The sequence below is a fragment of the Meles meles genome, chromosome 4 (assembly GCF_922984935.1).
Source record: "Meles meles chromosome 4, mMelMel3.1 paternal haplotype, whole genome shotgun sequence".
Lineage (NCBI taxonomy): Eukaryota > Metazoa > Chordata > Mammalia > Carnivora > Mustelidae > Meles > Meles meles.
This window is the reverse complement of record NC_060069.1, coordinates 96,639,284-96,665,670: the sequence shown is the minus strand read 5'-3', so window position 1 is coordinate 96,665,670 and position 26,387 is coordinate 96,639,284. Positions and strand designations below refer to the sequence as shown.

General features: G+C 48.5%; 1 protein-coding gene across 1 annotated transcript; it reads left to right on the top strand.

Annotated features, from left to right (window-relative positions):
• The first annotated feature begins 621 nt into the window (after positions 1–621).
• NR1I2 (nuclear receptor subfamily 1 group I member 2) lies at positions 622–25,306 on the top strand. Its single transcript, XM_046003803.1, has 9 exons — positions 622–899; positions 15,846–16,064; positions 17,184–17,317; positions 18,701–18,888; positions 19,809–20,083; positions 21,446–21,588; positions 21,755–21,871; positions 22,217–22,322; positions 23,676–25,306. Exons 2-9 carry the CDS (start codon positions 16,033–16,035, stop codon positions 23,818–23,820), a joined length of 1,140 nt encoding a protein of 379 aa, XP_045859759.1. The 5' UTR covers positions 622–899; positions 15,846–16,032; the 3' UTR covers positions 23,821–25,306.
• The last annotated feature ends 1,081 nt before the right edge of the window (positions 25,307–26,387 follow it).

Here is a 26,387-nt window from a genome sequence, read left to right as displayed (position 1 = left end):
CTCTCTGTCAAATAAATAAATAAAATCTTAAAAAAAAAAACAACAAAGCAAGTAGAAGAAACATATCTTGGGAAACCCACTGCTTTTTACTTTTGTCTATTCTTTTCCCTTAAGAGCTAGAACAGCCATCAATCTCCTCCCAGGGAACCTGCGGGCCTGGAGGAGGACAGAGCCTTGGACCCATTCTCTAGTTCCTGGTTAGCTGTCAGTCCCAGCACTAGAGCTGCAGGTCACTCTCCCCTGCAATGGGTTTAGCCCCCTCATCCCTCCCTCTTCCTCTCTCCCTGTGTGCCCTCTCTCACCTGAACATGCTGCCCTCGCTCATCATCTGGTCAAGTAACACTGTCCAGGAAGGTGGCTTAGACAAAGGAACACATATGTTAGGAGACCTAGGTTCGAATTAACTTTGCCCCAGAGGCCACAACACAGAGAGCATCAGATGCATGAATTTGCACAGAACCAGTTAGACCAAACACATACTACCCCCCTTCTCCAGCATTTTACAGTGAAGATTGGAGAAAAAAGTGGGGGCATATAATGAGAGTAAATACGGTAATCGGTTCATTTGCTAGTTGGAGCTCTGGACTTGGGACTTGGGAGTGCCGGATGGGGGCCACAGGGAGCCTACAGCCTACGTCTGACCTGGACTGAAATGCAGGTGAGAGACAAGATTGGCTCACATCCTGGGAAATAACCTAGGACGGAACTCCAGCAGGAGCCACAGCCTCTCCCCGGGCAAAGTGTTCACCACAGTAACAAGAGAAAGAGGAAGGTAATGCTCCAGTCTTCAGCAAGGCAAGGACTTGAGGGCTGCCGAACTTCTCCCTGATCCTTTGTTCCTGCTTATTCAGAGCGGACCCCAAAGGAGAAGTCACAGCAAAGAAGTTGCCACCAAGCAGGTATGGGTTTTCTTTCTTCCTTTCTCTTTTGCCGGGGGCAGATTGCCTCACCAGCTCGCCGCCAAAAAAAAAAAAAAAAAAAAAAAAAGTGGGAACGCAACCATATCTTAACATTTGAGGCCAGCACCGTAGAGCATCATATTGGCCTTACAGCTGTTCACCTTTCCAGGATGGAAAAAAACATGCAGATAATCACTTAATATTGAGTTCCATTAGCCATGCTTCCTGATCATGCACTTGCCTCCTCAAGAAATAATCACAGTGGAAATCTCAATTTTATATGAGCCACGATGAGTCATACACACAATCGGCCCCCTCTCTGTTGCAGAGTTGGAGTCTCCTGGTCCAGAAAAATACCCAGGTGCGGGGCTGTGGGGGCTGGGAGCAACTCAGCCCTGGTTCCTCTCAGTCCTTGGGGCCAGGGCCAAGACCAAGCTGCAGGACAGTCACAGGGCCTGATCTCCTCTGCAAGGGGTCCCTCAGAGGCTCTTCCAAACCCCTCCCCAGCCCTCAGGCTGAGTTGGCTTTCGCCTAGTCAGTGTTCTACCTTTACTTGCCGGGGTAGGCAGCCTGGCCCGCAGAACAAAACCTCTCCTACATGAGCTCAGTGCCACCCTTCTCCCCACATTGCAGCCCAGCAGCTCTGTTTGAAGGTAAGACCATATGTGGGGATGGTCAGGAGTTATCTCTGAGGCCACTGAACCTTGATTCAGTGAGTCATCTGCGACAGGCACTAGACTCCTCACACACGGGTTGGCTGTGTGACTTTGGTGCTGGGAAGGTCAATGGTCAGCACCAAGGTGGCCAAGGTAACTGGATTATTTCCACTGTGATGGGGGTTTGATCACGAATGATATGGCCAGAGTCCAGAACGTTCTAAGCAAGGCCCCAGAGGCTACTACTTATTTAATTAGTTGGTTCATAAGGAAGATTAATTTTTCCATATACTTATTAAGTATACTTTTCAATATACTTTTAAAAATATCTTTAAGTTATATAATAAACTTGAATCTAAACCAGGGCTTGGCAAACTATGGTGTGCACACCAAATGTGAACCACCAGCTGTTTTTTTTTTTTTAATAGATTTTATTTATTTATTTGACAGAGAGGGAGAAAGGGCACAAGCAGGGAGAATGGGAGAGGGAAAAGCAGGCTTCCTGCCAAGCAGAGTCCGATGCGGGGCTCAATCCCAGGACCCGGGGACCATAATCTGAGCTGAAGGCAGATGCTTAACCGACTAAGCCACTCAGGCACCCCCCAAGCTGTTCTTATAAATAACATTTTATTAGAACACAGCCATGCTCATTAATGACATATTATCTACAGCTGCATTTGCCCTAGGACAACAGAATTGAGTACTTGCAAGAGAGACAATATTGCCCCCAAAGCCTAAAATATTAACTATATGGCCCTTTACAGAAAAAGTTTGTCAAGTCCTAGTCTCAAGCTATCAACTTTTTCTTCAATTATTATGGAATAAACATAATAAACAATCACAAAACTGACTAAACCCTTGTTAGTAGGTAATAGCTTTTTAAAGTGATGAAGTCTGATTATTTGCTCTTTGTAAAATAATGGATCCAAAAGTTAAAAATAGAAGTACCTTACAACCCCACAATTGAAATACTAGGTATTTACTGAAAGGATACAAAAATACTGATTTGGAGAGACACAAGCTATGTTTATAGCAGTATTATCAACAAGAGTCAAATTATGGAAAGAGTCCAAATGTCTATTGACTGATGAATGGATAAAGAAGATGTGGGGTGTGTGTATGTACATGCGTGTGAGTGTGTGTATATGTATATGTATATACATATATATGTATGTAATGGAATATTACTCAGCGGTCAAAAAGATGAAACCCTGTCATTTGCAATGACGTGGATGGAGCTAGAGAGTATTACGGTAAGCAAAATAAGTCAGTCAGAGAAAGACAAATACTGTATGATTTCACTCACATGGAATTTAAGAAACAAAACAGATGAACATGGGGGGAGAAAAGAGAGAGGCAAACCAGAAGAGACTTTTAACTATAGAGAACAAACTGAGGGTTGAAGGAGGGAGGTGGGTGTGGGCTGGGTTAAATGGGTGATGGGCATTAAGGAAGGTACTTGTGAGAAGCACTGGGTGTTATATGTAAGTGGTGAGTCACTCAATTCTACTCCTAAAACTAATACTACACTGTATGTTAACTGACTAGAATTTAAATAAAAACTCAAAACAATAAATAGAAGTAAAATGATGATTCAGGATAGATAAAGCTAAATTCTCCTTAAGCCATCCTGCCAGTGCCAGTCCCCTGTCCCCCCAAAAGTAACTGTTATAACCAGTTTGGTACATTTATCGCCAATCCTCCGCATTCACATATACATACATGAACTAGCAAACTGTTTGTTGTCATATTATTCTCATTCCGGTTTTCCACCCAACAAACTTTTCATATCCATATTCCATATGGAGACTTTCTATCTCTGTATATAGCTCTACCTCAATAATTTTGTATGGATTATACATAGAATATGTGCATTTTATTTTTTTCAAAGTTTTCTACTTATTTTTTTTGGGGGGGGGGAAGGGGCAGAGGGAGAGGGAGAGACTCTTAAGCAGACTCCAGACCCAGCTTGGAGCCCCACGTTGGACTCCTCCCAGGACCCTGAGATCATGGCCTCAGGCAAAATTGAGAATCCGGAAGCTTAACTGACTGAGCCCACCAGGCATCATATGTGCATTTTAATTTTTGATGTTATCAAATTGCCCTCCACGGTGCCTGCAACAATTTATACTCCCTCCAGCAGAGAACAACAGTTACTGTTCCTCCACACCCTAATGCTTGCTATCTATTAAACATTTATTGCTTTTCCGATGAGATGAGTGAAAATAGTAACCCATATGTAAAATATGTAAATGTCCCTGATTACTAATGTGTTAGTTTGCAGAACTGCCATAACAAAACACCACTCGCTGGGGGACTTAAACTCCAGACACTTATATTCTCACGGTGCTGGAGGCTCGAAGTCCAAGATCAAGGAGTTGGCAGGTGTCATTCCTTCTGAGGTTTGGCTGTGTCTTCCCCTGGCTCTCTGTGAGAGCCCAGCCCTGGTAGCTTGCCTTGTGTCCAAATTTCTCCTTCTTACATGGGCATCAGTCATATGGGATTAGGGCCCACCCTAATGACCCCATTTGAACTTAATTACCTCTTTAAAGGTACACTTAGAGATATAGTCACATGCTGAGATGGGAGGGGGGGACACACATCAACCCATAACAACTAGTGCAATTGGGCATCATTTTATATCATTCTTGGCCGTTGTATTTCCTCTTCTTAATTGCCCATTCATATTCTTAGCTCATTTTATATGGGTTATTTCCTTCTACTCACTTCTGGGAGTCTAATACTTATTCTTGGTGCTAATCCTTTGATATACATATAATAAATATTCCTGCTAAGTCTGTGACTTGTTATTTAACTTGTTTACATCATGTTTTTAGTCAACAGAAGTATTTACTGTTATTGTTATTGCTATTATTATTAGTTGAATTTAGAGTTAGTTGAATTTATTAATTTTCTCCTTTATGGATTTTGTTTTCTGGGGCATATTTAAGGAAGCCTTCTCAACCTCCTAAGATTATGATGATAATAAATTATCAGCATACTTTCTTTAAATAACTTTATCACCTAAAAAAAGTAGGCCTTTAGTCCTATATTCCAAATTAAGTTTGCCCTCTCCCTAGTCATTTGAACGTTGCCTCTATCGTGTACTAAATTCTCATTTTTACATGTCTGCTGCTACTTTTTTAAAAATTTATTTCCTATTCTATCATAGGAAATATTATAGAGTCAATTTCTACTATAGCTTTACTGTTTCTAATTGATTATTTACTGATATATACAAAATCTATTTTGTGTTTGGTGTTATTTTGTTTTTTAAAGATTTATTTATTGGGGCACCTGGGTGGCTCAGTGGGTTAAGCCTCTGCCTTTAGTTCAGGTCATGATCTCAGGGTCCTGGGATCAAGCCCCGCAGTGGGCTCTCTGCTCAGTAGGGAGCCTGCTTCCCCCACCCCCCGCCTCTGCTGTCTCTCTGCCTACTTGTGCTCTCTCTCTCTCTGTCCAATAAATAAATTAAATCTTTTAAAAAATAAAAGGTAAACTAAAGATTTATTTATTTTAGAGAGAGTGTGAGAAGGGGAAGGGGCAGAGGGAGTTGGAGAGAGAAACTCAAGCAGACTCCTCACTGAGCACAACATGGGACTCAATCTCATGACCCTGAGATCATGACCTGAGCCAAAACCAAAAGTCGGACGTTTAAGTGACTAAGCCACCCAGATGCCCCAAAATCTATTTTGTGTCTTGATATTTTGTCCGGTCACCTTACTGAATTCTCTTAATGCTTTTAAAACTATCAGTTGATTCTGTTGGAACTTCCTGGTAGACAACCATATTATATATGTAAAAGAGTTTTGTTCTTGTCTTCCTCATCTTTACATAGTCTATTTTTTTTTTTTGTCTTATTGCCTTTTCTTGGCCTTCCAGCACAATGCAGAGTAATAATTAAGACTGAGGACAATCTCAGGGCTGATGCACACAGTTGTGGGAGTTGTACACTGCACAGTTCTAGGCATACCATTCACAAATCCTTTGATGTTTAGGTATTTTTATCATGTTTCTGATTTTTGTTTTCAAGATTTTAATTATTTGAGAGAGAGGAGGAGAGAGAAAATGAGGTGATGAGGAGCAGAGGGAGAGGGACAAGCAGATTCTGCACTGAGCACAGAGCCAGATGCAGGGCTCGATTCCACAACCCATGAGAACATAACTTGAGCCAGAACCAAGAGCCAGACGCTTAACTGACTGAGCCACCCAGGCCCCCAATGTTTCTGATTTTAATTCATTATTACTTCATGCTGTGAACTCCTATTTCTTGGAGACTTCTCTGTAGGACTCTTTGACATAGGAGTGTGTATGACACTCTTCTTGCATACAGGAGCCTTCTAAGTGTTGGGATTTGCAGGGGACTGGGAAGTGTTCCCTGCCACCCAACATCTGTTCATCCACCTGCCTTATCTCCTGAACTTCTGTAAAACACTGAAATAACAATATCCAAATGAAAATTAAGATAAAGAGGTACATCCAAATTCCTCCTGTAATGTCAGAAACAACTCTCCTGGGTCTGCATGAATTCCAGTCACACTCTGAAATGCTAGGCAGTAGGAACACTGCAAACACATAGAAGAGACAGGGAGTTGACTCAGAGGTCATTGTGCTCTGTTAAATATTGGAAGATGGTACGGCGTGTACTTTTAACTTGGGCTGACACCAGCTCTCAACCCTGATCTGTGTCTAGGAACAAATTTTTTGACCCCTTGGATCTGATGACTGCATCCCAGGACGCACAAAGGCCAAACTGCATGGTCACCTGAAGATAGCGACAGACTTTCTCACTTGAATTTATGCAATGTGACATTTCCTGTCTGAGTTTCCTCCAGGTGCCTGTCCCATGCCAGGGCCAAGGAGTGGGGACACTTTTGTTCACAATATTTGATCCATTTCAAAAAAACTTTAAATATATTATCTCATTTTATCCCTGTGACTTTTGTGACCAAAAATGCAACTTACACTGTACGTAGTGTATCCATTGGCCCTATAGGAAGAATTAGAATCAAGGGAAAAGTTCTATCACTTGTTGGCTTTGTGACCTTGGACACACAGCCCCAGTGGCTTCAGTCATAAAGGGGATAATAAGACTTGTCTGGCCCTGCTCAACCACAGAGAGGCCCTTCTCCCCTGACCTCACAGGTGCCCCTGCAGGAGATGATGATTTGGCAATCACTTCGTAAATAGTAAAACCTGTATCATATGAGTTAAAATCTGCCAACCTTCTCCCTTCACTGAACAAAACCAATAGGCAAGCTTCACTGTCAACTTCTTAGAAACTCAATACTTTTTTTTTTAATTTGAGAGAGAGAGAGAGCACAAGCAGGGGGAGTGGCAGGGAGAGGGAGAAGCAGGCTTCCCGCTGAGTGGGGCTCGATCCCAGGATCCTGACCCAGGCTGAAGGCAGACACCTAACTGACTGAGCCACCCAGGCACCCCAGAAACTCAATTCTTATTTAACTTCCCTTCAACTGCTTTTTTTCCCTCTTTACGCTCTGGTCAGTTCTGATACATATCCACACACATCCACACACGCATATACACATACATTTCTGATTGTATACACTTATGATGCATGTAGATACATACATATAACTAAACACATAAGACATATTACATATAAAACATAAATATATAATAATCCTACTGTTTCCAATAGTTTCTATCCCTAAAATCACGAGTTTTCTATCATTTTCCCCTCCACTTAGACTCCTTGCCGCTTCAGCTCCAAGTTGCCTACTCTTGCCTCCCCGTAATCTTGGTGACCTGGCTTCAAAGCCTTTTGATTTGACTCATTTGAAGATTAAATATATATTCATCTCCTCCCCACACCCTTTTCTTGGGAAGGAGTTATCTCACCCCCAAACGCATTTTCGACTTTCAACAACAGTTTACGATGCCAGTTATCTTGCATGTGTGTTTCATTACTTCCTCTAACTTCTTGAACCCTAAAAATGTTTGAATTGCTATACCCTCTGCCTGCCTCTCGGTCATCTTCTCCGTCGTGTCCCTTTTGTGTACAGCCCATTTTCCGTCTGGGTTAGTTGGCTTTCTTAGGTCCTTGGTACTCAAATCCGACCAGCAGCGCCGGCAACATCCGAAACCCACCGCCAGACCCAGGGGTTGGAAGGTGCGTTTAACAAGCTCCCCAGGTGATCTGTTTGCACGTTAACACTGGAGAATCCCTGATCTTAGATTCTAAACATGTGCTCTGGGTTACTTCAGCCCGTGTGGATTCTGAAGCAGACAGAGATCTTAACTGTCACTGAGGTTCCGAGGTGTGGTTCGAAAGCTACCGACCACCAACTCCAGGGCAGCTTGCTTGATTGTGACCTGGTTATCTTTTTATTCCTTACTGTAGTGCTTTGAACAACTGTTGTTCCTTCTGTCCTCTGGCTCTGTAACTACTTTCCTCCGGCTTTGTCTCTGCCTTCTACCTTCTGCTTCCTCGCAGCCCCGCCTGGCTTCCGGGGCCACCTTCTCTGTAGGCATTAAGGGTGCCCAGGGAAGGCAGGACTGAGGTATCTGGCCACACACTTCAGTCAAATATATTGGCTTCCCTTTTAATGTTCTTTAAATATCTGATTAACATTTATTTAGTGACAAGTGATGGTATTTTTTAAAAATTATAGTAAAATACACGTAACATAGCATTTACCATCTTAGCCATCTTTAAGTGTAGGGTTCAGTAACATTAAGTTTATTTAGACTGTTGTGAAACTGATCTCCAGGCCTTTTTCATCTTGTAAAACTGAAACTCTACCCAGTAAACAATAACTCCTTATTCTTCTCTTGTCCCAGGCCCTGGCAAACATTCTCCTACTTTTAAAACTTTATCGAGGGACGCCTGGGTGGCCCAGTTGGTTAGGCGTCTGCCTTCAGCTCAGGTCATGATCCCAGCGTCCTGGGATCGAGTCCCATATCGGGCTCCTTGCTCAGCAGGGAGCCTGCTTCTCCCTCTGCCTCTGCCTGCCTCTCTGCCTACTTGTGATCTCTCTCTCTGTCTCTCTCTCTGACAAATAAATAAATAAAATCTTAAAAAAAAAACTTTATCGAGGAATAATTGAAAATATAATTATATATATTTAAAATATAAAATGTGGGGCACCTGGGTGGCTCAGTTGGTTAAGCGTCTGCCTTCAGCTCAGGTCATGATCTCGGGGTCCTGGGATCGAGCCCCACATTGGGCTCTCTGCTCAGCAGGAAGCCTGCTTCTCACTCTCCCTCTCTCTTTCTCTCTCTCAAATCAATAAATAAAATCTAAAAAAATGTACAATGTGATGATTTGGTAGACATATATTTTAGAATGATTACCAACGTCCAAATAATTAACTCATCCATCACCCCACACAGTAGACACAGTTACCTCTATGTGCGTGTGTGTAAAGAATGCTTAATTCCCACGCCAAGCTACTTTCAAATAAGCAATACTGTATTATTAGCTAATTAACCATGTTAGCAATACTGTGTTCTTAACGCTAATGACTGTACATTGCCATCACTCGACTTTGTGTTTCTATGAGTTTAACTGCTTTAGTTAAACTCATTTAGGTACCTCCTACAGTGACATCATATAGTACTTGTCCTGCGAGAGGCTTCTTTCATTAGCACAGTGTCCTCAAGGTTCATTGGTGTTGTAGCTTGTGCCAGAATTCCTTCCTTGTCCAGGCTGACGATACTGCATCACACGTGTCTCCCATTCATCTGTTTGTGGCCATTTTTGTTGCCTCCCCATTTTGGCTGTTGTGAATAACGTTGCTGTGAACGTGGGTGTGCAAATACCCCTTTGAGGCCCTGCTTTCTATCCAGAAAGTAGAATTCTGGATCATATGGTCTGTTTTTTATTTTTTGAGGACCCACCGCCCTGTTTCCCAGAGCAGCTGCGCTATTTTGCGTTCCCAGCAGCAGCGTAGGCGGGTTTGAATTCCCCACATCCTCGTCAGCACTTGTTATTTTCTGTTTCTGTGACAGCAGCCCCCCCAGTGGGTGTAGAGGAAGGTCTCACGGCATTTCTCTAGCGATCAATGACATTGAGCATCTTTTCATATATTTATTGGCAAGCGATTTTTTTTTTAATGCAAAACGTGTATCGTGTCCTTCATGGTCAAGACGAGTAATTTATTCTGTGCCATTTTCCAAGCCAGACAACTTCTTAGAAGGCATGTTTAAGTGTTTAGAAAATAAAATAGTCTACTCATTCCCCGCAAACAGCCCTACACCACACATGATTCTGTCTCTGGTTCTGTCTGCCAGTTTTCACAGGGTGCTCTGGGTTGTCAGAGCCTTATCTCCGGTGGCTGGCGGGAGTGCCCCAGTCACTCCACAGAGACTCGTCTACACTGTCCAGGAGTGTAGGAAAGGAAACAACTTATGGTTTATTTTGTTTCTCAGTTATTCCAGCAATGTTTTGACAGCCTTTGAAATGGTGGCTCCCTACGGAGAAGCTCAGCTATCGGCCCTTTGAGTTGGCTCTGTCTGTATATCTGACATTCCGTGTCACTAGGAGAGGATCTCCGTGGGTTGGTGGATCCCTTGTCCCTGGGAGAGAGCAGTCACAACATCCCTCACAGGCCCCCAGAACCTGGTCCCGCCAGGAGCCCTTCTGAGGGTGGCCGTGGGCGGGGCAGCCCTCCTGAGAACCCTCGTCCTGTGAGGTCAGGTTGGGTGAATTTGTGAGTCTCCTTTACGAGGACAGAGCGGGGAGGCTGTGAATACTTGTGTGCCACAACGTTTCTTCTCGTGTAATTGTCTCAGATAAAATGTTGGCATTTTATCTGACACATCCTGTCTTCTTCTGATGTGAGGGGACTGGGGAGTTAGTAATGTTTTTTTTCTATTAAAAGCATTCCTTGATCTCTCTGCTTTAAAAAAAAAAGTTATTTGATGGGTCTCCTTTCAAAACCCCAGATCTCCCTGTAACTCCCACCTTGCTGCCGACCCCTTCTGTCCTAGCCAAAGCCCATTCTTCCCCCTTCAGAGTTGTGGGACAGAAAAAGAAGGCTTAGTCCTTGTCACTGAAGAACATTAAAGAGTTAACAGTGAGGCAGAGAAGCAGGGCAGGGGGAACTGCAGGGGGAGCTGTCCGCTCTGCCTGATCCGAGGAAGGGACTTCTCTGAAGGCTTCCTTTTGGCACATTTGTCCAGGCGTTTGGGCCTGACACTGGCATCAGTCTGCCCCACCGAGGAGACTGAGCAGTGAAGGCTCTGTCGGCCAGTCTGAGACGTGGTCTCTCCTGGAGACTCCAGCAGGTTGTGCCCCTTCGTTGACAGGGACAACGGAAACAGATCAGATATTGATTTTAGCCAACGAAGCTTGGGGCTCTGGGCCCCATCCGTACATGGGCTCCCTCCCACAGTTGAATGCTTTTATAACATTTTCTTAAGTAAGATATTTAAGCATGGTTGTTTTTAGACGGTTTCTACACCACTGTCCTATTTTCCCTGAAGCCAGATGTTGATGGAGTGGCCGTGGGCTCGTTGGAGATTGAGTTGGGGATACATATAGTTTGGGTATATTCATATAGTGGCAGTTACTTGAGTGTGGGGTTGAGTTACTGATAACCACCCAGCGTAGCAACGGGTCCCCGGAATGTCCCACTCTGCTGCTTGTCTGCCACCGTTGCAGGTGCCCAGCAGAAGCTAAAGAAGGAGAGTGAAGTTTGAAATGTGTGGAGGTAAGAATTAGACCATGGAAAATTCTTCCAAATATGAAGTCTTACACGGAAGAAACTTGATAGAGGTTTTCTTATGTTTGACAACAATCCTCAGCTAGATGTGAAGATGAAAATGTTCCCATTATCATAATAAAAAGCAAATTTTAGTCAACGATACTGGAGAAAAAACTTTATATATGAAGTTTCCATATAAACTTTTTTATATAAGAAATGACATTACAATATCAATGCTATATGAGGGGTATAATTTGTTTTCTGTTGCTGCTGCAATATTACCACAAACTTGGTGGTTTAATACAAAATTTATTATCTTATTGTTCTAGATGTCAGGGGTCCAAAATCAATATTACTGGGGTGAAACCAAGATGTTAGCAGGCTGGTGCCTTCTGGAAGGTCTAGGGGAGAGTCTGTTTACCACCTTTTCCAGCTTCTAGAGCCTGCCTGGATTCCTAGGTTCACAGTCCCTTCCTCCATCTTCAAAGCCAGCAATGTAGCATCTGACCACTTTTCCATGATCATGTCTCTTTCTCTGACCAGACCTAAGAAAGTTTCTCTGATTTTTGAAGTCTGTTTCCTCAATCACATCTGTAAAGACTCCTTTGCCATATAAGGAAACACATTTCCATGTTCTAGGGATTAGGATGCAAATCTTTGGGGGCCATTTTTCTGTTTCCCACAAAGGACAATATTAATAGTTGTAATTTATTGTGATTTCTTTTCTCAGTCTTTCTCACAAATACATCTTCTCTTTGGTACCTAATTCCGTATTTGCAATGTGCATTCTTTTTCTTGAAGAAGACCCCTCCAGTTGTACAAGCCTCAGACTTCACATAAGCTGACTCCTGGCAACTCTACTTGCCCACTGACCGAGTCGAGAACTTGACGAAATTTTTCCCACACTAGCTGGGCAGAGTCTGTGGGGGTGGTTCTGCTCACTGGCCAGGAAGGGAACCTGGGAATAGCTGAAGAGGAGAGTACCTGTGTCTCACATGGTGACTCCAGACAATCACTGAGCAAAGTGCGGGATGCCCATGTTCCATCAGGGATGCTTTGCTGAGTGACATGCTCTGTGGGTGCCCATTGGGGGAGGTGGAAGAGCCCCTGAACCGTGGCACCCAGAGCTCAGTAGATGTCCTGCTTTGGCAACTGCCACAATGCTTTTTGGTTCAGCCAGTCTTCTCTTTCTGTCTTGGGGCTCCAAAATGATCATGTCCGACTTTCTCTCTGGGATTCTTTTCCGGCCCCAGTATTGACCGAAGTCTCTCTTCTCTCCTGCTGCCTTATGGAAAACACCCATCATCGGAGTCTCCCTTTTGGCCATTTATTCTGCCCTTTTCGGGTCTTCATGCTGCCCTCCACCTTGCTACCTGTGCCACTGGTCACGCAGGTCCCTGAAATTCCTTCTCTCTGGTCTTGAGTCTCCCCCACTCTCACTTCCTTAGTGCTGTCTCTTTCCCAAATCTACCTTGGCACCCAGGGGAGGGCTTCTCTCCTGCTCTCTCCCCTTCTAGCAATTTCCTCTTCCTGCTCTGGTGAGAATTTTCTCCTCCACCTCCAGACATCTCCACTACACTTGGCAACCCAACAGGCAACATCGTGGGCCTTCTACTGGGCATTTCCTTCTTCCCTAAAAACAAAAAGATAGGCGCTTCCCACGTCTATACCCGGTCTCCAGCCTGGATGTATCCGCAGCATGGCTCACCGTGTTCACACAGTCTCTCAATATCTGGCTCCAAGGGTCACTAGTGGATGGCTTCCCACCCCTCCCTCTCCCCCAAAGTAGACTCTCTCCCCAGCACCACCTTTTCACATGTTCCTTCTGCTGGTGAGGAGTGTGAATGTTCACACACTTCTCTGGTTTTCTTGGTCTTCCATCATGATTAGCCGTCTACCCCATACTGTCGGGGTCCTGTGAACACTTAAGCCTAGTGTACTGCCTCTCACAGCTCAATCCCCCTTGATCGGCAGATGCCAGGTCTGTGGACAGAGTCTCATTTGGCCTCATTCTGGAGCCTGAAGCTGTTCAACCAGCACTGCTCAGGTGTTCTGCAGGGCTGTCAGTGTGGGCCTCCCGTAGCCACTGTCCTCCCTGGTCAAAGCCAACCCAGCGGCCATGCAGTTTTCATCCTCCATGTCTGCCTCTGCAGTCCTTTCCCTTGCTCCTGGGCATCCTGGAGTCCTCCCCCAGCCCCACTTGGGGATCCTTCCTCCCTCCATATCAGAAACTGAACTCTGCGTTTCCTTTAGAATTTCTCTCTGCTATCACCCTGGGATGCACCACTCTCCTTCCTTTCTTTCTCCCCAAGTTCAACCCTGTCCTCCCTGTAGTGCAAGTTCTCCAGCATGCTCAGATTACCAAGCCGGGTGAGAACAGGTGCAACCCTCAGAGCAAGCCCAGCTGGATTCAGTCAACACTGCGTGTTTAATTAGTCTGATTAAATTCACATGAACAAGAGATGTGGCTGGCACATACCAGTCGTCCAGGCACTGTCATTTTTCTGTCCACAGGGCACCATGCTGGAAGGACTGATGTAAGGGGGAAGCAGGGTCAGAACTGTAGGCATCACCCAGAACCTCCATCCACCCAGGTCTGATCTATTTCTAACAGAACTCTAGAGGTTCTGTTTCCATTATCTTTTTGCCATGTAATAAACCTCCCCCAAACTTACCAGATTAAGACAGCCACCATTTTATTTTCTGCCATGATTCTGTGTTGACAGAGCTCAGCCCACTCTAGGGCATCAGCCGGATGCTTAGCTCGGCTGGGAGGTCCACGAGGGTTTGCTCACTTGTCTGGAGCTTGGTGGGGAGGGCTGGAAGGCCGGGGCAGAGGGGCCTCTCTCATCTTGTCAAGTGAGGGCTTTCCCTCTGCACATGGTCTCTCTGCATGGTCCCCTTGGGTGTCACCCCAGCAGCAGAGCTAAACTTTCTCACATGGAAGATTAGGGCTCCCCCAAAGGGCAGAAGCAGAAGCTACCAGGTCTTAAGGCTTCGGCCCACAACCGGCACAGTGTCACTTCCCCACGATTCTATTGGTCAAAGGGAGTCACAGGCCATCCCAGATTCCTCCTGTGAGAGGACTGTACTAGGGTGTGGACCCCAGGAGGTGTGGTTTGCTGGGAGCAGACTTCCAGAGCAAAGCTGTCATGGGTTCTCTAGCTGGGGCTTCATATATGAGAGAATGAACTACAGAATGTACCAGATCTGTGTAACAGTCAACTTGGGCAAAACAAAGTAAAAGTTACACAACTGCTATGACGTGAGACTCTGGCATTAATCCTAATACCTCCTCATTACAGAGTTGTGTCAGTCAGACACAGTGCAATAAGTAAATGTCTCCTCCCTTTGTCCCTTGGCAGACAATTCTTTGCACGTCTAATGTAAGTTGTTTTTGCTGGCTCTTGCTCATGGTGCCACCTTAGTGTTTGATTCCTGATTTGTGAGGTTTTGCTCATATTTCTTGAAAATTATTTGTGTGATTCTTTGCACCTCAGTGGAAAGTGATTTCCCTAGAGAAGAGTGTGTCCGCTTCTGTGGGTGTCTGGGAGCACTGCCCACCCAAGATCTCTTTAAATCAAATCCTTAGCTTCAGGTTTTGGGGAGGACTCTCAATATACATTTTGTCTGCAAGCCCATATGAGGTCAGGATCATGATTTGAAAAATCAGGGGGGATTTCCCCCCACACCTATTCAGTTCAAGTTTCCCATCAGCCTATTTTATATACAGTTTTCTGGAAGCAGGGTTGTGGGACAGATTAATTTCTAATTCATTTTTACAGGTGAACTGTTTGCTTTCATCTATTCTGCTGCTGGAAAGAGAAACTTTCGTGTTGAAAAGTTACGAAAAGTTTTATTTGGGGTTAAGAAAAGGGAATATCATCTGTGGTGTGGTGGCCCTGGGCAATCAGTGCCCAGAGAGACTTTGAGAGGCATCATAAATAAGACAACTCCCATTTCTGCTCATCCTCCTCCGTGTTCATGCCAAGTATAGAATTCGGGCACACTGTCAGGTGAACGTTCCCTGGGGCAGGCATCTCAAACACAAGTCTACTAACGGGAACAAGTTCTTTGATTATTCACTTATGCCCCCGCTTGACTGGGATGCTGGCCATTGTCTTCCTGCATTCTGAGAGCCCGTCTACTCTCTGTCTTCCTCCCCATTTGCTTGGTTACTCAGCTGAAAACTGCCTTTCTGTCCCACTTTTTCAACTTTCTCTGGGATCTTGGGCCACCACATGCCTGAGAGGCTGTCTCCCCGGGTCTCCCTAGTCCCGGAACCATTAGGTGGCCTGTCCCTTGGACCTCTGACCAGGTTATGTGCTCAGGTTATGGGCTCCTAATCCGAGTCCATTCAGGAATTGCTTCTGTGACCCCACCCGGGCAGCCTTTTCTTTTTCCTTCTCATTTCTTCGTCTTACCCTTCTCACGCCATGTTACTGCACACACACCGCCACCATAACATCTTTCCTGATAATGAGTACTAACCGCACCCCCAGTTCTCACGTGGTTCAGCTCTTGGGTCTGCAGAGCCATGTGGGAGCAGCACACAGGGAGGACCATCTCAGCACATCTCTGCCTGGCCCCTTCATTTCCTGTGTTTTTTTCACTTCTAGCCCAAGAGGCCTGGAAGCAAACCTGGAGGTGAGACCTGGAGAAAGCTGGAGCCATGCTGACCTTGTGTCCTACAAAGAGGCAGATTCAGCACCTGGGAAGCCTGCCGTCAGTGCAGATGAGGGAGATAGGGGTCCCCAAATCTGCCGTGTATGCGGGGATAAGGCGACTGGTTACCACTTCAATGTCATGACCTGTGAAGGATGCAAGGGCTTTTTCAGGTAGAGTTACCTGCCAGCCTTTACCCACCTGCCACCCCAACACACTGGGTCACATCTAACTGGGGTTCTGCCATTAGCCCACTGGAAACTGCTTTAGAGTCTCAGCCTGACCTATCCTGGGTTCAGAGTATGGGGCAGTTGCCAATTCAAGAGTCCCCTATTGTTTCAGGAGATTCATGAATATCTCAGAGGACTTCATCTTCCATCTTTCTATCTTACCCAGGAAAAGGCCCTTTCCACTAAGATAATTCTTTTGTTTCTCCATGTGTTGAATAAAATGGAAAATCAGTTCATAAAAGAGGAAAGAATCCAAAAAGCCAAAACTCAAGTGCTCAAATCAACTTCAGGGAGTGTTTGCTAAGCAAAGAATGGCATAAAATAAAAGAAGAATAGGACAAAACAATCTCATCTAGAAACAGGCAAACAGGGAGGTTGAAAACTTAAGGACTGCAAAGTATCAGCTCATAACAAGACAGGCCTACATAGAACGGTTCACATTGTCCAAATGAAGAAAGAGTAAAGACCAAAGCCCCCTGCGAGGCTCTCAGATCAAGAGGAAGAGAAGCAGGCCAAGAAAGGAGGGAAGCAGAGAAAGAATGTGTGAAGAGTTGGCAGTCTGCCCACCAGGAGGGCCGGGGAGGTGGAGAGCAGCTCCCACCTAGGGGTCCACTTGGGACCCTCAGAAGCCCCCAGGACAGCCAGGTGGCTGTCTGCAGAGTTCCTGGCAGCTGAACTGTGCCTAGAAATGGACCCCAGAGCCAGGACCCATCCCGCAATCTCTAAGACGGGCTGCCAGTCAGCATGCGGTGGGTGGGGGGCCAGAGCCCTCAGCAGGCCCTCCAGGGAGGCGCTGCGGCTGCTTGGACCGTCTCCCAAGTGGAGAAGCCCCGGCTTTGGGGCTGGTGCTGCGGAGCTCTCCAGTCCTGTGGGGCTCGGTTGGTCTAGTGCGGGTCCAAAACAACCACGTCAGCAGCCACACTCCGGGTCATGTGGAGTCCAACAGGGTCCAGAGAGACGTGTAGCTTGGAACACCCCCCCCCCTCCCCTCCACACACACACCTGGGCACAGGAAGCCCCGGTGTTCCTCGAACCGGCCTTTCGCTCTCTGTTCTCTCACAGGAGAGCCATGAAACGCAACACCCGGCTGAGGTGCCCGTTCCGGAAGGGCACCTGCGAAATCACCCGGAAGACCCGGCGCCAATGCCAGGCCTGCCCCCTCCGCAAGTGCCTGGAGAGCGGGATGAAGAAGGAGAGTGAGCAGCGGGAAGTGCCCTGGGCGGGGCGGGCTGGGGCGCATGCGCATCGTGAGCCTGGGCCAGGTGTGCCTCGCGCCCAAGCTGGATGGAAGCGTGGTGATGTGTACGTGCACGTGTGCGACGCACATCATGGGTATGCGCATGCCTGTGACCTGCGTACAACAGGCAGGCCAAGGGAGGAGAGCTCGTGGGCCACCTGCTCACACCACCACCACAGGCCCATCCTACAAGGACTTGACAGAGAAAGTGCATCTTTATTCTCTGCTCCGGGAGGTGTGGTGGGCATCTCATGCTCCTTTAACCCCTCAGGTGCCCCTGCACTATTCTTTTTGTCGCTTTCATAATCGTCCACGTGATGTTTTAGCCAAATTGGGCCAGGGGAACTGGGGAGAAGGAAGCCAGAGACACATGGTGTGATACGACCCCCAACCTTCCAGCAGCTAGTGCCCATCAGCCTCCCAAACCTGGTGTCCTGCAGAGGAACCAGACAGGTGGCATAGGATGCTCTCATTTTACCTGTCAATCTTGGGTGTATAATTGTGCCCCCAGGTCACTCTGAGATTAAGGCTGGTAGGGAAAAGGCTGGAAGCTTCCAGTGCCTATGTCTCCACTGATGCCAGAGTTGGCAGCCTCTTTCAGGGGACAAGTTCTCTGGGCCTGTGGACAGGGGCCTTTCCTGCAGGCCAGCTGAGAGTCAGGCCCTCATGTGGCTGTCCCCACTGTTGCTTGCACCAACGTCCACCTCTTTGCTCGGCAGCCATAAGCGGGCTCCAAAAATCCATGGAAGGCCCTAAGGCTCCAACCTATGTAGGAAATGGCTGGAGTTGATATTTCTTGCTGAGCAGTAGCCCCAGCTCCCTAGGGTCTTGGAGACCCAGATGCCTTGGGGGGAACTCTGAGGAGTCTGGTTGGTGTCTAATCCACCAAAGAAGACTACTGTCAGGTGCCACTGACTGACCATTTATGTGCCAGGAGATCTGCTGGCATTTTGCACACCATGTCTCATTGTGGCAGCACATGAGGGGAGCACTGTTGTTCCAGATCATGAAGAAGGACATTGAAGCCCGGAGGGGTTAAGGTGCTTGTTCAAGGTCACTGCTAGCAAGTGGCAAAGCTGTCACTAAAACCCAGCATCTTTCAATTCTGCAGCCCGAGCTCTTCCCACCTTTCCACAAAGTTGTCACAAAACTACTGCCTCGGGCGGCTTACCAGCTGCACCTCACTTCTGCCCTTAACCCAGTGTTTCTCCAGGGGAGCCTGCCGTCTAGGACAGGGTGGGTTTTTTGTTACCAGCCCATGTCCTCCTGCTGCATGGGGAGGCTCACCAAGTGCAGCCAAGCTCCTGCAGGTGCCTGAACCTGCTCCTGGTTATCCCCTCAGTGATCATGTCTGATGCGGCTGTGGAGCAGAGGCGGGCTCTTATCAGGAGGAAAAAGAGAGAACGGATGGGCACTCAGGCCCTGGGAGCCAAGGGGCTGACTCAGGAGCAGCAGACAATGATCAGAGAGCTGATGGACGCTCAGATGAAAACCTTCGACACCACCTTCTCCAATTTCAAGGACTTCCGGGTATGAGGCTCTCTCCAGTTGGCTCAGACATTATCCTAGCTCCTCAAAACCCTAGTCTCATTCCCAAGGGTTCTCAAAGAGTGGCCCCTGCCTGCACAGCAGTGGGGGCCCTGGGAAATGGTTAGAAATGCCAGTTCTCGGCTCACCCGAGACCTGCCAAATCAGAAACGCTGACGGTGGGGCCCAGTGACTGGTGTTTCGACAAGAGCGCCTAGGTGATTCTGACACGTGCTCAGAGAGAGAATCTCTGTTCTCTCCTTCCATAGCAGGTAGTAAGTGGGGCTGAGCCAGACACAGAGTTTTGGAAGCTGAGTTGCTCCTGGGTGGTTGGCCCTCAGGGCTTTCTGAGGACAGGCCCGGGACCTGTCGGGGATCTGGCATTTGTGAATGGGTTTTATAGATCTAAGACACATTGGTGATCTCAGCAATGTCAGCCATGTCTGATCCCGGTGCTCTCTTCCTGCTCTGTGCTCACAGGTGTATCTCAGGCGACTGGCTCCACTCAGAGAGCTGGCAGCCAGTGACCCCTGGAGTCTGTTCTTTCCATCTGCGGCTCCCACAACCTCCTTTTTAAGTCAGGGATGCTTGGAACACACCCAGAGGTGGAGATCCCTTACATTCCGCTGGGCAGAGAGCAAAACCATTTCTGACCAGGCAGGGATGGGAGGGAACATTGATAGATTCAGGAAGTACACCACTTGACAGGAGAGGACCAGAGAGAAGGAACGAATACTTGTGTGCACGCATGCACACACGTGTACGTGCATGCACGTGCATATGTGTGTGTGTGTGTGTCTGTCTGTCTGTCTGTCTGCACCTGGCATCCTCTCAGGCTGCAGCAGTGGCCTGTGTAGAAACCTGTTTGGGAGAATACATGCTGCCCCTCCTGTCCTCTCTCCATCTTCTGGCTCCTGTCCCAGTTGCCAGAAGCGCCCAGCAGTGGTCACGAGGTTCCAGAATCCCTGCAGCCTCCAGTGGGGGAAGAAGCTGCCAAGTGGAGCCAGATCAGGGAAGATCTGTGCTCCCTGAAGGTCTCTCTGCGGCTGCGGGGGGAAGACGGCAGCATCTGGAACTACAAACCCCAACCTGATAGCAGCGGGAGAGAGATCTTTTCCCTGCTGCCCCACATGGCTGACATGTCAACCTACATGTTCAAAGGCATCATCAACTTTGCCAAAGTCATCTCCCACTTCAGGTAGGACACAGCGGTGGGGTGGAGGGGTGTGGAGAGGAGCAGGCAGTGGCCAGCAGATTTAAAGGGTCTAGGGTAGATTTCTCTGAATTTGGGGGACATTGGTGCCAAAGGACCCTCCTTTATCTCCACGTACCCTTCCCATCAATAGGCAGAGGGCAGGTTATATTGTAGGAGCCCACCTGTTCCCCTGTGACACCGAGGCCTTGTTGAACGGGGTAAGGGTGGCCACGAGTCAGATGGTAGCACATTAGATCAGGGGAGTAAGAGAAAGGCCTGCCTGTACATGTGGATCTTGGCAGATCCCCACTGACATCCCGGTGACCCGCAATGGAACATCATGGTATGAGGTTACTTGCCATTTCTTGTGAGCACGGTTGTGAGCACCGTCCACCCAGAGGTGTGCATGATGATCTCCTTCATTCTACAAATTGAAAACTGAGGTTCACCAAGGTCAAGGAACTTGCACACAGTCACAGTTAACCAGAGGGACCAGATTTGGGAGCAGAGAGCAGAGTTCAAAGTCAGCTACCCACCGGGTCCTGAGCCAGCACTGGGAAATAAGAGAGTAAGGTTGACTTCCTGAGATTATAGATCTGAAAGAAAGGGGCTGGTGCAGAAAGAAAGGGACCAAATTTCTGAGGAGACCAAAGACAGGCAGGGAGCCCCCTCAACAGCCAGCCTAAATGTCGTTCCTTCTGGAGTCTTAGTAGAAATGCTCCTCCGTGGGGAGTCGGGAACTGGCAGATTGGGGGTCAGTGTCAGCCTAAACACGAGTTTCAGAGGTGGCTACTGTGTCTTGGCCTGGCCTCAGTGCCCAGAGGGGGCTCATGGCACCTGGGCTGCCTTGAGCGAAGCGATAGAAACAATCAACGCATAACAGACAGCAGGAAGCAGATATGCCTATGGGCATGGAGCTCCTGCCAAAGGAGCGGCGCCAGAGGAAGGACTTCTGGAAGGTGCCTCGACAGCCTGTCTTGAAGGACCAGCAGGATTAACCTAAGGGGAAGCCAGAGGGACGGTCATCCCAAATGGGGAAATTGAGGCAGAAATTGGAGGCTGGGGAGCAGGAGCCGTGGCATGGACCGTGGGCCAGTGGCTCTGGGGGAGTTGGAGGAGATGGGCTGGGCTTAGGGGAGAGCAGGCGGCACTGGCAGCACAGACCCCAGCAGCAGGAGCCCCCTGGGAGGTGTGGGGAGGAGCAACCTGCTTGGCTACTGTCAGGGGAGGGATTGGAGGCCATCTGAAAGCATCTGCAGCCCCCACCCCACCCACCCACCACATTTCTGGATATGGGAGGGGGCTGGCCTGTAGCATCCAGTCTGGAAGCTGGCACGTTCCCCGCCCCCCCATCCTTGCTGCTAGGGATTTGCCCATCGAGGACCAGATCTCCCTGCTAAAAGGGGCCACCTTTGAGCTGTGCCAGCTGAGATTCAACACGGTGTTCAACGCAGAGACGGGAACCTGGGAGTGTGGTCGGCTGTCCTACTGCTTGGAAGACCCCGCAGGTGCCCGCGAGCTGCCCGCCTGCCCCAGCGGAGGGGTGCAAACACACGCGTGGTGGGAGGGGAGGAGCCACATCAGGACAGGGGGAGGGTCCTGGGGTTGCAGGGCAGAGACCGGGCGATGGGCAAACAAGCCCTCTGTGAGGCTGAGAATTTTGCCCACCCACAGGTGGCTTCCAGCAGCTGCTCCTGGAGCCAGTGCTGAAGTTCCACTACAGGCTGAAGGAGCTGCAGCTGCGTAGGGAGGAGTACGTGCTGATGCAGGCCATCTCTCTTTTCTCTCCAGGTGAGGACCCCACCTGGCCGGCTTGGCCACTCCCCCCTAGCCCCAGGCTTGCTTGCACTCCCTCAGCTTTAGGAGGAGGCAACAGGCCCACCCCTGCCCTCCCCAGGGAGGATCCCAGCCTCTGGCCTTGCTCCCGTTTGCTGCATGGCCGGGAGGGGGTCCCTGGCTGGCTTCTCCCTGGGTCGGTGGGGTGATGTCCCCTCCGGGTGCCACCCTCCCTTCCCTGCCTGGGTGCCTCTGGCTCCGGAAGGTGGTTGGCTGGCCATTTGCGCTCTCTGGCTGGCCCCATCTTGTCTTTGCCCCCACGGCCTTGCTGGCACCACGCTGTCTTCCCGTCCCCCACAGACCGCCCAGGTGTGGTGCAGCGCAGCGTGGTGGACCAGCTGCAGGAGAGATTTGCCATCGCCCTGAAGGCCTACATCGAGTGCAGCCGGCCCCAGCCTGCCCACCGGTGAGCAGCAAGCAGGGAGAGGGTGAGGGGGTCCCTCCAGCAGCCCCATCCTCTAGGCACCCCACCTATTCTGGGCCTCTCGGAGAGGGCAGGCCAGAGCTTCTCCTGGGGCAGTCTCTGACTCCAGGGGCTTTGGGGCCCTGTTCTGTGACCTCCACTAAGCCCCAGTCAGCCTGAGTTCCAGCCCAGCAATGGAGAAACTTGAGGGAGGGCCAGAGGCCATGCCCAGCTGTGGACGTTGTTCCTGTCTGCCCTTTTCCACTCCTGTCAGCAGGAATAGGAACTACCAGGGAGTCCCCTCAGAGGCTCCTACAGGCTCTTCTACCAATAGCCAGCAGTAACCAGCATGGTAGTAAAAATAACCAGACAAAAACTGTGATGGTAATAATAAATAAATTTGCACTGAGAAGTGCCAGCCCTGGGGCCAAGAAGTTTTCATGATTTGACCCCTTTAATCTTGAACACAGACCCATGAAATGGGTGCCACCACTACCCTGCAAGGGGCTGGAGACTCAGGGCAACCGCCTCAGGGTCCCCAGCCAGATAGGTGGGATCTGGAGGTGGCAGCAGGTGGACCTTTTGAGTGCTCCCCGATCCCGTCCAGGAGCAAGCACAAGCAGGCAGGGTAGGAAAGCCCGTAGTTTGTGCTGGCCACAGCCAAAGGAGGAAGGCTGCTCAGTGCTCGGCCAGACAGGGTTCCCATCCCTGTGCTGTCTCTCAGCAGTCCTATGGGCCCAGGCCTTGAGGGGTGAAGGCCTGCACGAGGTGTGTTGGCTGAACTTCAAACCCCAAGTCCTTACTTGGCCCACTTTGACTTTATTTTGAGCTCAGCCTCTGGGCCACATCCTGATTTTCTTGGTCTTCCCCTGCATGGACCCGGGAGACATCACACAAAAACTAAGGCATGAGGCTGGTCTCAGACGCTAGATCCCGGGCTGGATCCAGGAAGGACCGGCAGGTCATCCTGTAGTTGCTGCCTCCACGACTCCGCCGCTCGGTCCTGGCCCACAGCCGTGCGCCAAGGCCATGTTGTCCCCTAGATTGCTCTCTGTGCCTGGCCCCTGCAGTGCCTGGATTTTCCCAGGGGGGTGTCCGTCTCCGACTCCAGCCCAGGGCACGAGGGGTGAGAGAGGAGTGTAAGTTCACACCTCAGTCCCTCCAAGTCTGTTCTGCACTTCTCATCCGCAGACTAGGAGGAGCTCAAGGAATTCGACTGAGCCTTGTCTCTTGGCTTGCCTGAGATGTTCTAAGAGTAATACCCTCAAACTTGTGCAACTTCAAAGCAGTCCCAGGGTTGGTGGATGGGGGCAAGGGTGGGCCGCACCCCCAACTATTCCTCTGGCTGGCCTGCAGGTTCCTCTTCCTGAAGATCATGGCCATGCTCACCGAGCTCCGCAGCATCAATGCCCAGCACACCCAGAGGCTGCTGCGCATTCAAGACATACACCCGTTCGCCAGCCCCCTCATGCGGGAGCTGTTTGGCATCACAGATGGCTGAGAAGCTGCCCCCTTGGGAGAGCCTCCGGGGGACAGCCAGAGCCAGAGCCCTGCCCTTGGAGCTGCCATTCCTGGGTCTAGACAGATGGATACCTCTGAGAGCTGACAATGCCCTACCGGTCGTGCCCACCCCAGGGAATCCACAACCACAGCTCTGACAGTGCTGCCTAGCGTTCCTCGGGAAAGGGACAAGGGTCTCCCTGGGCTCCAACCCAGTCTGTGGAGAGGGAAGCCGTAGACACTTCGATGGAGAGTGCACTGACCCATCCAGAGGCAAGACCACCCTCCCCTTAGAGATGGCCCTATGGTCTGGGCATCTAGTCTCATGGTGGGAGAGGGGAAGGGGTGCCTGGGGCTGGACCATCTGAGAGTCTGTGCCCACAGCCAGGTTCATTAGCTTCTTGGATGTTTTCACTACATACCCCCCGTGTCCCTCACCCGACTCATTCCCAGCCCGCAGCCACCTGTCCTGAACTGCTCAGTGAGTTTCCAGGCCTGTGTTCATCAGCAGGTGCATTCGTGTCTGCGAGAGGAGCCAGAAGGCCTGCAGCAGATGTCAGAGGCTTGTCATGACCGCTGTGTCTATTCTTTCTTCCTTCTGGACCCTCGTTCTCTGTCTTTGTGGCCATGCAAACACATTCGTAAGCACCAACAACATGCAGCTTTCTGTGGGGTATTTGCCGATTCAGACATAGCTCCTGACCTCCAAGACTTTCAAGTTCAACTTAACAAAACAAAGCAGAAACACAAGAGTTTTGATCCAAAGAAGTGGTAAGGGCCACAAGAAGCATGAGGAATTTCTTCCTGTGAACACTGAGCTCTGTGGGGTTCTGCACGCACCTGAGGACCCAAGTGAGGGATCTCTGGAACATGTGTTCATGGGAGGAAGGGCACTAACTGGCTGAGTGCACGTGTGCGTGACTTAGTGTAGGTTGGCTCTGCGTCTGACCTGGGGCTTGGGTCTGCCCCCGAGGGTGGAATACTAGGGTGCTCTCTGCAACAAGGTTATGTTAATAAACATGCTAGCTGTCACGTCCTGTATGCTTCTGTTTACACATCTGTTTGGAAAGCTAAAGAGTATGAAAGCGTTCGCTTTGTTTATAGCCATTTTGAGTAAACATGTTTTTGCCTTTGGTGCAAATTACGTTTTGACTAATTTTACATTAGGCATTCTGCACCTAAGGACAAGATTTAGCAAATGCGTTCCTGAGTTTAGTGTCAAATCAAGAGGACTAAGTAATTAATTTGTGGCTAGAGATTTTTTTTTTTTTGTTTGCCTTCTTTTCTGGGGAGAAAAGAAATGTGGGGGTGGGAAAATAGAAATATTATGTCATAACATACATATCTATTTCTTCACTACTTGTTGTACTACTGCCCTTTGCACATCTGAAGGCTGTCAGTATAAAAACAAAAATGATTTAACTTGGTTTGCTCATAAAATTATTCCGTATAAAGATCCATATAAAGATGATACACCCTGCACTATAGTATATGCGTTGGTTTGGATTAATTTTAAATGTCTAATGTTTTGAGGCAAATGAAGCTACAAGTTAACTAAATTTTAAGGAACAGACACTTGATTAGCGTTTACCATTTTACAAGAAGCAGGCCAAACTGAGAACGTAAGAGATTGCCGACACCATAAATCAAAGCAAACAAACATATTCCTTGCCATCTCCTCAGATTTTCCAGCCTCTTCTGCATTAAGGATATAGAACACTCACATTTTTAGAAAAGAAACTGAAGGGAAAAAGAGCTCCTCTCTTCCAATACAATGAATACAGATAAATTTGTTCCCAGGAATTTTGTCTAATTACACTCCTTGGGAAATATGAATTTTATTCAACTGTATTCATAAATCATATGCCTTGCCTCTTCCCCATTGAAATAGTTTTGAGTGCTATTCATTCAAGAGCCCGAAATGGCTGTTAAGTATAGGCTACAGTAAGACAAAATTAAGATGGGATGTAAACTCCCATATTGTAGTATTGATTTTAAAAATACCTGGGTAGCTGAATTGATGTGTACATAGGATTTATGTATCTTATAAAAATTATTTAGTCTAAGTGTAGGTAAGATTCAGGTGCAATACATCAAACTGCTCACACGGATACTTCAGTAGCTTTGTGGATCTTGACTTTACAGGGCTGGGAGCCAGATTCCACTTTGCTCCTCTCCAACATTTGGATGGCTCCATTACTCCCTTTCCTGAGCCTTTGAACACAGAACTAAGTGTCAGTTTCTAGGCATCCCTGTGGCTGCTGTTCATTTTCTAGGTCTTATCTCAGGTGAGGATGGAGTCCATCTCCAAAGATGGGAGAAAAGCCCTTCAAAGAAATTACTGCTTGCCTTCTGGCCCCCTCATTAGCCGGAGGCACTCAACAGCTAATCTCTACCTGGCCCAGACATTAAGGATCCAATTAAAGCACTGACAACAAGTTTTCTTGTGGGAAGGCTGGGGTGGCCTCTCCTTTCTGGGGAAGAGGCTGTAAGTAGAAACAGACATTTGGTTGACCGTCCCTTCCCAGTTTCTGACAACTCGTGGGCCCCATGCTGTGTTACACAGCA

Excerpts from the sequence above, each read along its gene's own strand:
- NR1I2 (XM_046003803.1), top strand. The coding sequence starts at position 16,033 with ATGACCTGTGAAGGATGCAAGGGCTTTTTCAG. Across the intron at positions 16,065-17,183 it reads GGATGCAAGGGCTTTTTCAG|GAGAGCCATGAAACGCAACA; the intron begins GTAGAGTTACCT and ends GTTCTCTCACAG. Across the intron at positions 21,589-21,754 it reads CTGCTTGGAAGACCCCGCAG|GTGGCTTCCAGCAGCTGCTC; the intron begins GTGCCCGCGAGC and ends GCCCACCCACAG.